An 11,136-nucleotide genomic window follows, 5' to 3' on the forward strand; every position below is an offset into this window, starting at 1 on the left:
CAAGAATAATAACCCTACTGCTTTTAACAAACCACTGTCACATGACAATGGTCATGCCTGATCAGCTCCAAACCGTCAGCTCAGTCTCTGGTAGTTGAATGTCAATGTTTCAGACCGTTCTGGAATGTGTCTTGGTAGGGGAAAAAGCATTCACTTCTAAAAGTTCTTAACATCTTTAGAAGCAATTTACCAGCTGGCATGGCACTGAAAGGAAATTAAGAAAAAAAAAAAGTGTAAAACATCTCCTCTTCTTTGAAAAGCAAAAGAAATGGGTGAAAATATCTTTTCTGGCAAAAGTGGTGCCGAATTAAGTTGCGGGTGATATTAGCTAACAACCCTGGATGTCTGCCCCAATGGGCTGGTGTGTCTGACTAATGAAAATGACAATTAGAAAATAACGGACCACCAAGGGTAGGCAAATGCCTATTTCAAGTGTGAATCACATCCATACAAGGGCCATTAGGAACATGTTGAGAAACACAAAAATCAAGAACTGTAAACTCCACGTGGACGGAAACAAATGGAGCCCCCCCAGCAACACCGGGGAGCGGGGCAAGTTGAAACTTGCACGAGTGTCAGAAAGGGCGCTTTCCACTTCGTTTCTTGAAAGTGAAATGATGGGTCAAAACAGTCTGTCTTGAAACTTTGGTAGCAACCTATGCACCGTTTTGTTGTGTAATTAGTTGTATAAGAGGGTGTTAGTTTCGGGGCATCTAACCTGTGGCTGCGGGCTGCATGCTGCTTTCCTGAGGACTTTCTTTGTTTATCTCTGATGTTGGATATGGCAGAAAGTATGCACGCGCCTTTTTTTTTTTTTTCTGATCAGCTTTCCTTAGTGTTTGTTCATTCTTTAATATGTGACCCAAGACAACTCTTACTCTTCCAATATGCAGCAGAGAGAAAAAAAAGGTTGGACCCCTGTTTTAGACGAATAGCCCCAAGTTCAGTCTCACTCTACTACTTGGTAATTATATGGCTTTGGGAGAGTACTGATCTCATTACTTTATACATAATCTTCATTTATCCTCATCTGTAAAATGGGGATAATATAATAAGGTTTGAACCACATGAAATTGCTATTTTTGAAGGTCTGAAATTATTGTATGTTGGTAAGGTCACGTGGTTCAACCTAGTAGCTTCTACCTCATAGGATTATTGTAAAAATTAAATAAGAAATATGTCAGCTGCATGGAATATTTGCTTATAGTAGGCGCTCAATAAATGGTTGATACTGTAATTCTTAAGTGAATTGTGTAATTGTTTTCTACATAATAAGCAAACTCAAAATTCTGTAACTTCTGTGTTGAATTTTAAGTCCAACTATCTATTGTATCATTGTATTTACTAGAACACCATGATAGAGGGCAAATTTGTTTTTGCCATAAACATTTGCATGCAGTTCTTGTTCATGGAGATGCAAAAAAGGTGGGGATACAGTGTGTGTTTTTCCGTATCCAGCTTCTTTCACGTAGCATAATGATTCTGAGGTTCATTTATGTGACAGCACATCTCAGTACTTCATTTCTTGTTATTGTCAAAGAATATTCTATCGTATGAATATATTACATTTTGTTTATTCATCGTCAGTTGTTGAGGATTCAGGCTGTTTCTACTTTGGGGATTATTCTAAATAACACTGCTGTGAATATTTGTGTGCAAAAGAGCACATGGTAATGACTCAATTTGTATGAAATGTCTGGAACAGGCAAATCCATACAGAGGAAGTAGATTGGGGCTTGTCAGGGACTGAGGGGAGGGAGAATGGGAGTGACTGCTGATTGTTAGGAAGTTTCTTTTTGGGGTGGTGGAACATTCTAAAATCAGATAATGGTGAGGGTTGCACAACTTTGTAAACATATTGAAGACCTCTGAATTTGTACACACTGTAAGGGTGAATTGCAGGGTGTATGAATGCTCCCTCAATAAAGTTGTTATTAAAAACTGGTAAGTGACATTTCATCAGAGAAGTTTACCACATAAAGAACGTGATGGTTTATACCAATTATCATCAAAAGGAGACACATTCTGCCTTGAGAGGGGTTTCTCGAAGTTTCTTTTTAATCTACTCCCACTTCAAGCACAGTGTACTTTCATTCTTATTCTGCTCAGCATTTGCAATTGGGATTTGACTCTCAAATTATTCAGAGCTGAGTTGAGTTTTAATCACGCAGGAGGAACAAGGAACAACAGAAAAAAGCAGATACTCAGAGACAGCAGAATCACACTAATATTGGACATTCAGTGAGATTAACCAAGATGTTGGCCCGATTAAGAATCCAGGGGCTCCCATGGAGGAGTTTTACAATTTAAAAGCAGGAAAAATGAATAGAGAGAGGTTTCTTTGCTATTTGCATTGACTCCTCTGCTATGTGAAGTTTAGTATAATTGACATGTGCTGCAATTTTCAGGAACATTACCTACAAATTGATACTAGGTAGCCTACAGCTTGTAATTAATGTGCTTCGTGATAAAGATGACAGTAATGGTGTTTTAAATAGTCTAACGCTTGGTATATTTCATTTTTGCAGGCAATTTTCATCTCCTTGAGTACAACATTTATATTCCATTGCAGAGTCTGAGAAATAGGCTTTACCCCTTCTAAACGCTGCAAAGTATTCATAGTGCTTTCTGATGGCTACTTTCTTATAGCGTTCAAAAATTATGGCCACTCTTCTTTCCTAACCTCAGCAGCATCACCTTCTGGTGAGTCTTTATATGTTTTCTTCCATCTCATTTATTTCTTTGACTGTAGATGACACAACCTTGCCATCCACGACTTCTTGTACTTGCACGACTGTCTTAATCTTCCTGGTTTTCTTTATATCTGAATTCACAATAAACAGCACATGTTAACTCAGGCCCATGACTCTCACTTTAAATTATTATTTGGGATGTATTCCCTTCTTTAAAAAGAAAAGTTGAACCAATTTCTTTCTTAAATAATCTTCAATCCATTTTATAAATAAATGTGGAAAAGGTAGCACTCTCCCCAAATGTACAAATTACCCACACTTTTCCCACCCCTAAACCGAAGTCTGCCATCTTGAGTTAAGAAAAACTCATATTTTAGTCTAATTTTTCCTTTTCAGGGTGTCAGGATGTCTCAAGACAGCAACAGTACAGGCCAAGAAAATCACCCTTTTTAAGAGAGTGTGTCAAAATTCTCTCATAGAGGTTTTTTTTTTTTATGCCATGTATTCAATTTTTAGAATCCTTGGTGGCATGTCTGCTCACGTGGGAATTGGCCTCTGCTATGGAGCCCCCAAAATTCACGTATTGGAAACTTAATCTCTGATGTGACAGTGTTGGGAGGTGAGGTCTAATAAGGGGTGACTTAGGTCATGATTGTGGACAGAACCTTCAATCCATAACATGAATTGATGTTATCATAGGAGTGTGTTAATAATTACGAGGGCAGCCTTATTATAAAAGCAGCTTCGGCCCCCTTCTGGGATGACATAGCAAGAAGGCCCTTGCCAGATGCCAGCACCATTGTGATGCTGGACTTCCCAGCCTCTAGAATCGCAAGTCAAATAAACTCCCATTGTTTGTAAACTGCCCAGTCGCAAGTATTCTGCTACAGTAGCAGAAAACAAACTAAGAAGCCTCCCCTTACTTTTCACTGGTTAGTGGAAAGCTGCTGAGTGTTAGAGAAAATGTGCAAAAATTGAGAAACTCACCTTTCTCTTCCAGGGTGTCCAACTGATATTCTATAGTACTGTTTTTTTTTAAATACAAGAAGAAAAAACAGAAAAATATGTTATTGCCATTTTGAAAATCAAATGCTTTTCTGCCTATTATGTTTCAAAGCAAAGTCTTTGAATGTTTTAATACTGTTTTCCTTTTCTTTCCCTTTTATGATGCTATGGCAAACTTGAGTGTCTTACTTTTTTAACTTGAAACATACAGAGTTTCAAAACGGGCTGTTTCACATGTGCTAGAAGTTTTTGTAATTAAAATCATGGACATTTGAATTTTATCTTGTGGACGTTCTCCGGGGTGGTATCTGAGAACAGCGGCTGATGCCACACTGCTGGTTCTTAAACTGGGCTGCCACAGAGCTCCGTGGCCTTTATTTAATTCTTTATTTATTGAACTCTCAGTGATAGTTTTCAAAAAGCTGTGCTTTCAATTACACATTAATCATAAAAATTAACACAAGCACAATCTGTATCATTTAGGTAGCCATCTTCTAACTCAGTCCTGCCACATGACCTCAAGGCTGTGCTTCATGTTTTGGGAATGTGTGTGTACTTTTTGTTGGTAGTGATGGTAGCGTGTGTGTGTGTGTGTGTGTGTGTGTGTGTGTAATTACTTTTGTGCTAGTTGCTTGTGTTGGTGCTGGGTAAGGAGTGACAGGGCAGTGATGCAGGGGAGAATCCACAGATATTGGCACATACTTAGTATCCATTAATGCTAAGAACCTTACTTTACTTCTCCTTCCAGAAGGCGGCGGTAAGTAGCAATCTCCTGCTCAAGCCTGATCTTTACGTCAAGAAGAGTAAGGTATTCAGCCTTCTGGCGTTCGGCGTCTCCCCGAACCTGCATCAGTTCATCCTCTACAGTGTTCAGCCTGGCCTGGAGGTTGGCCAGCTGGCTGCTGTAAGCAGCTTTGGTCTCCTCTAGTGTGTGTTCCATAGACGCTTTCTATGACCACAAGAAAAAGAGGGACTTTCTTATGTAAGGAATTGATTTAAGAGGTCCAATTTTAATTGCTTTAAGGAGAGTTTCTGCAGGCCGTCTCTGTGGGCATCAAATGTATTTCTAGCTCCAGCTCCCACATTTCCCATGAGGCAACCTCAGCCAGCTGGGATCACCAGGTCTGGGGGTTTTTCTTTGTTTGTCTTTAGCTCTGAACCCACTGTTCTCTCAGTGTGGCACGTTACCATTCTTGGTATTTGCCTCTCTGTCTTGTGAGGATGCCCTGCCTCCAACTCCTTCAGCAGGCCTGGCTGTGAGATTGATTTGCAGTGTCTCTGCAGCGGAGGACTAGACCTCCTCAACCCATTCACCCCAGGCTGGGGCACATGACTCTCTCTGGCTAATGAAGTGCAGGTGAACATGACAAATGCCTTTCTGAAGAGAAGCTTTGAGAGCTACCATGTAGCTCGGCTATTGTACTTTCCTGTTGCCACAACACTGACACGTCCCAGATGGGATCAGATGGGATCTACTCCTGTCGCCTCACCCCGGAGAGGAAACACGAGGGAGCACGGCAGCAGCTGACCCACGATGGATGTCGAGTTGCTTTGGCCACCGTGGCTTAAGGGTTGCTGGTCACCACAGCCTAACTTAACATGGGCTGGCTGATTAGCTTGGCCTGGAATATCTCTACTCCTGTTCTTCAGGTTAAAAACTCATCTCAACTTTTAAGATCTAGTGTAAAGACCACCTTCTCTGTGGAATCTCCCAGATCTGTCCTTCCTCTGCATTTGTGGCATGCACTGCCCTTTCCTCCATTTCTCTCTGTCCTTTCATTATAATTAGTTGTTTGAGCTGTTTCCCTGCCAGCTCTGCAAGGGGAAAGGTTATTTCTTATTGGTCTTTGCATTTGTAGAGTTCTTAACACAGACTGCACGACAGCACAGAGTGAGAAAGGGAAGGATGCACTTTACCACACTGAAGTAGGACTGGAGCTCGAGCTCTAGGCTCTGGGAGGTGTCCCTCAGCTTCTTTAGTTGAGCCCCAGCTTCTTTTAACTCTCCTGTGTTCACTGTGACTTCTTGTTGCAGAGCTTCAATCTAAAAGTTCCAAGAATGAAAACAAAAACATAAATGAGCAATTAAGGAAGGAAGAGAGGGAGGGAAGGAGGGAGGGAGGAAAGAAGGAAGGAAGAATACAAATTCTCACTTTTTCGAGGACAGCTTCTCTATATTTGCTCACACCTTAGAATCACGCCATTACCTGCATCTCATATCGTTCTCTGGCCTTCTGAATGTACTCCTGGGCCATGTCTTCATATTTCTGCCTCATTTCATTCATGACAGCACTGAGGTTCAGGCCCGGAGCAACGTCCACCTCTACGTTGACGGTGTTGCCCAGATGCCTGTGCAGGCCATCCACTTCCTACAAGAGTGAAAATCCTGATTGATTTTAATCTGAAGCACATTCTCAGATAAGGCTGGGCAGAAAGGACATCAAAAGTTTTATGGCTCCTCCCCTGGGAGTGAGTAAAAAATGAAAGAAAACAACAACCTGTGTAGGGCTTCTTGGGGTCCAAGTCCTGCTCTCAGTCATTTATTTAACCTGAAGCAACTTTATGAAAAGAAGTCAGGGCTTACAACCTTACTGCTGTCATCGTCATCCTCACTGTCACCACCGAGTCTGCCTCCTCCTGTCCTTCCTCTTTCTCGTTCTTACGAGAGCCATTCCATCAGTCCCAATACCACTTCTGAATATTTTCTCACCTCCGTGTGCTCTTTTTTGAGGACAGCCAGGTCTCTATTCAGTTCCTCAATTTGAAGTTCCAAGTCTGTCTTGTGGAGGGTTAGATCATCAAAGACCTTACTCAGGCCTTGGAGGTCGGCTTTCAGTGTCAGGTGCATGGCCCTCTCAGTCTCATACCTGCCAAGGAATTAGTATGGGGAGGTAAGTGAGTCCTTCTGAAGAGATTATATGAGAGATAATCTAATATAATGAGAAATAGTTTTATGTGGCACATGGAAAGATATTTTAATGCTTTATAATGCCTCCCTTTTGCCTTCTTGAAATACGCATAAGAACTTAGGAGTTGGATAATTTGTTTCGTAACGTAATCTCTGTGATTTGGAGCGACTGGTGAAAGGCAATCTGAAATAAGTTTAAAAGTTTCTAAATTCTAGAATATACTTAAAGAGAGATTTAACAATTGTTGTAATTACCATGTTAGTAAAAGGTTATTATTGATACTACATATTAGTTTTACTCAATGAAATGCCCATGATCAATTTATTTTTGTAAACAGGTGCATCCAAAGTGAACTATCTCAGTCATACGTTACCCTCTGTAGTCTTATACACATTCATTATTCTAAAGTAGCAAACTTCAAAAGAATGATGCAATGGGACACTTGGATGCTGACTCGGTAAAATCAGAATTCACGAACTTTCACTGCTGTAATCATCAGATCTGTTTTTCTATTTCTTTTTAATTCCTGGTAGCATTAAAATGGTGCCCTTTTAACCACAGAGGACGTCTTGGTGCTAATGCATCATATAAATTCAGGATGAGGAAGCCCTAGTGTGGAAGCGTTTATGAGTGACAGCTCTGATCACTTGGGCTGTGATGACTACAGAGAAAGTGAACATAACTTGAAGTGTATTAATCATACATTGGTCCTGGTTCTTTGATTGGTAAGACCATGCTGTAAAACACTGGTGAACTAGAAAGCATCATGAGTCATTCCTTGAACTTGGATCATATGCCTGAAGGCAGTTAAAGGAATGTGGGTGACTCCTGGGAGGATTGCTAAGGACAGACATAGCTCAGTTTAGAGAACAGAAAGGCGCTTAGGCAGAAGGGAAATTATCAATCACTTTGTTAGGACCTCAAAGGGAAGAATTGAGTTCCGTAGGTAAAAGGTAGATGCGAGGTTACTAAAAAAAGAACATTTTAGCAACTATAACTAACTAACCCGAATAATAGTGGTTACTGAAGGCATTCAGTTACACACTGGGTGATCAAATCTTAGTGGATTTGATCCATTGTAGTGGAGAGAAAGAAGTCCGTCCCTGAGTGCTGGGCTAGACCTCATGGCTTCTAACATCCATTCAGCTTTAAGAGTTCCAACATGTTTAGTGGTAGTTCCTTACCAATAATAATATGGGAAACTGAGCATCATAAAGGATTAGCATAAAGAATTCTTTTTGTAGAAAGTCTTGCCATCTAAGAGAGAACCTACTTCAGTCTGAAGTCCTCGAAAATCAGCTTAGTATTGTCAATTTGCAGGACACATCGAGCATTTTGAAGCTGAGCATCCTTAATCTGGAAAATATAAGAGAAAGAATGACATCTGTCACTGGATAGGAGTTTAAAAAGAGGGAAGGTGTCCCCAGATACAGCAGTATTATGTCAAAAAGGGTGTTCATTTCAAGAATTTCTATAAGAAAATGTGGTGAAGGCTATGTTAACCAGTTTGATGAAAATATTTCAAATTGTATATAAAACCAGCACATTGTACCCTATGATTGCATTAATGTATGCAGCTATGATTTAATAAAAAAAAAGAATTTATACATGAAAATAGAATAATGACGTGGTATTTAATGTAAGAGGGTTGTAAAATGCAACTCTAGACCCTAGGTTCGGTTGGCTTTCTGGGGATTTTACAAAAGGAGAATTTAACTAAGCTCGAATTTAATTCAGACTCTACTAAGGGCCTTGCCTTTGGTGTTATTCCTGCTTAGAATATTCCTGTTAGCCCCGATCACCTGATGAACTCCCACTGCTCCTCCCACAGCTCGAGCAACAGTGCTCCCAGGGGGCCTTTGGTGATGTCCTCAAACTGCCCTAGGTGATCTGTCTGTGCTCTCATTAGCCCTCTGTGTGGTAGTTGCTTTAGTCATGACTGTTTTCTTCTAAATCACATTGTGTCCATTATCGGATTCCCCAGGGCCCAGCATTGTACCCAGCACCAAGTTAGGGTCCCCCAAGTACTGCTGAATGAGTGAACCCTGGTTACAATGATGGGACTTGTGCTAGGCATTAGGAAAACGTGTTTCAGGATAGACGAGGCCTGGATCTTAAGACGTGGTTGACTAATGGGCGAGTTTTCCAAGACACAAATAGATAAAAAAAGTCTACTTGTAGAAGATGTTAAAAAATGACATGTCTCTTTCAATGACTCTGGTCCTGTAGAAGTCTGGATTTCAGTGGTGGATCTGCTCAGCTAAATGAAACTGGGGGCTGTTCCTGTGTATTTGAAATGATCCAAAGGAGAGTCAGAAACAGGAGACAGGGATCGGAGACAGGTTGGCTTGTTTTGAACATTTACAGTGAGAGTCTGAGGAGGGTGAGCTGCTGGCAGGAAGCACAATTCAAACACCGCTGCTTTCCATGCTTATGGTTCCTGTAATCCCAGTATAACTTCCTGTAGAGTCTCTGAATCAAATCACACAGATGTCTAATACAACTCAAGAAAAAAAGACTTGCCGATAAGTAAGTGGAATATGAAACTGAAAACAGAAATGAAAACGAAAAGGAGAGTTGTCTTGATAGATAAGAACACTGAGGCAAAGTACACGCTCTGTATCACATCTGAGTAGGGGCAAAGTCTTCTGCTCTGGCTCCATGCAGTTGATAAAGTGGAGAGCTCCACCTTTTGTGGATGACACGGCAGCAGGTTGTGACATACTGAAATAAATGTGGCTCGGGGACAGAAGAAGATTTTATGAGTGTGGAAGTAGTTTCTGAATTGCTTCTGATGATGATCATATTGTTTAAGCAGAGCTTTTAAAAACCCAGGTATTGCCAGGCGTGGTGGCTCATGACTGTAACCTCACACTCTGGGAGGTCGAGGCAGGTGGACTGCCTGAGCTCAGGAATTTAAGACCAGCCTGAGCAAGAGTGAGACCCCGTTTCTAAAAAAATAGCCAGGCATTGTAGTGGGCACCTGTCATCCCAGCTACTCAGGAGGCTGAGGCAAGAGGATCATTTGAGCCCAAGAGTTTGAGGTTGCTGTGAGCTATGAGTGCTGAGGCACTCTACCGGGGGCGATAAAGTGAGACTTTGTCTCAATAAAAATAATCATAATAATAACATAAAAACCCAGGTACTGTTAATACCCGTACCCCTGTGCCTCTTCTCCACCCTGAATCACTTAATTATTTAACCTGCAATACAGTCTTCTAATCCTTCTATTATAACATTTACATAAATGAAAGGAGAAAAATCTCTGAATTGACTGGGGTTTTGAAAGTTGATGATGACTAGGTGAAAAACCAAGAAAGATTTATCCCATAAAACATTTTTAGACATTATTTACTACCCATTTAGCCCTACTGGGTTAAGCTGTGACAAAGATACAGGTTGTAAGACTGGAGGATAAAATGTTCATATTTTGTATATAATTAGATGAAAACATTAAAAAAATAAGATGATTTAAAGTCATAGTCATTGTATTTATACAGGCAGGTACTCTGGCACTAAGGGTAGATGAAAGAATTTTTACAGCTGTAGTATTTCAGCCCAACTTGTCAGCAGTCATTTGGACTCACCCAACCCAAATACCCTCTGGATCTATTAGGCAGCTGGACAGGGGAGCAGAGATCACAGGTCATCCCTCACCTGACTTTGCAGCTCTTGGATTTGTTTGTAATACGCGCTGTAGTCCCGACCACTGCTGGGTGCCTTGGTCTCGTACCACTGCTTGATCTGCGCCTCCAGTCTGGAGTTGGACTGGTCCAGGATCCGCACCTTCTCCAGGTAGCTCGCTAGACGGTCATTGAGGTTCTGCATAGTCGTCTTCTCATTGCCATTAAGCAGGTCCCCGACGCTGGTGGGGCTGCTGCGAGAGCTCGCTGTGCTTCTGGAGGTGGAGATGCGGGTGCCGTAGCCTCCAGCTCCCCCATGGACGCTGGGTGCAGCCCGGAGGGGCGGCATGCCCCTCACGCTTGGGCTGAGTGACGGGCCCTGCGTGGAGAAACTCAGGCTTCTGTGGAAGCTTCTGTGAGTGAAGTCCTTTGGAGATTCTGGGATGGAGGACATGTTGCTTCAGGATGGCTGCAGCCGTCTGTCTAATACAGGGTGTTGGGCTGGCCTTTTATGGAGTCCACAGAAAAGAAACTCCTCCTCTGTTGATATGTCACTGCGATTGGCACCAGAGGCCACCTTGTCTTGCCTTTTTTTTTTTCCTTCCCCTTTGTACAGCAATATGTTCAATTCGGTTCCAGAAATTACCACTAGAGGCATTTGTTCGAGGCTTTTCTAAGGGGTGATTTCTTTTTTCAAATAGAGCTAACAAAAGGAAACAGGTGGATGTATTCACTTAGCCCTTGCACCTGTCTTGGCAGGCTTTTTTTCCATCCTAATGTACACACGTAGAATATTTGCAATCCTCATTTATAATTTAGGTATCTGAAAAGGCTGATGTGGGCACATAATTGACAGTCACACTGGCAATAAAGTTGGCAATAAAGGAGAACTGTTTATTTGTACTGA

General features: G+C 41.6%; 1 protein-coding gene across 1 annotated transcript; it reads right to left on the bottom strand.

The window, feature by feature from the left end:
- Nucleotides 1-1,640: 1,640 nt before the first annotated feature.
- KRT20 (keratin 20) lies at nucleotides 1,641-10,695 on the bottom strand. Its single transcript, XM_053569682.1, has 8 exons — nucleotides 10,264-10,695; nucleotides 7,880-7,962; nucleotides 6,408-6,564; nucleotides 5,905-6,066; nucleotides 5,616-5,741; nucleotides 4,430-4,647; nucleotides 3,681-3,718; nucleotides 1,641-2,824 (listed from the first exon to the last, which is right to left on the bottom strand). Exons 1-8 carry the CDS (start codon nucleotides 10,681-10,683, stop codon nucleotides 2,712-2,714), a joined length of 1,317 nt encoding a protein of 438 aa, XP_053425657.1. The 5' UTR covers nucleotides 10,684-10,695; the 3' UTR covers nucleotides 1,641-2,711.
- Nucleotides 10,696-11,136: the final 441 nt, after the last annotated feature.

This window comes from Nycticebus coucang, chromosome 18 (assembly GCF_027406575.1).
Source record: "Nycticebus coucang isolate mNycCou1 chromosome 18, mNycCou1.pri, whole genome shotgun sequence".
In the NCBI taxonomy this organism is placed as follows: Eukaryota; Metazoa; Chordata; class Mammalia; order Primates; family Lorisidae; genus Nycticebus; species Nycticebus coucang.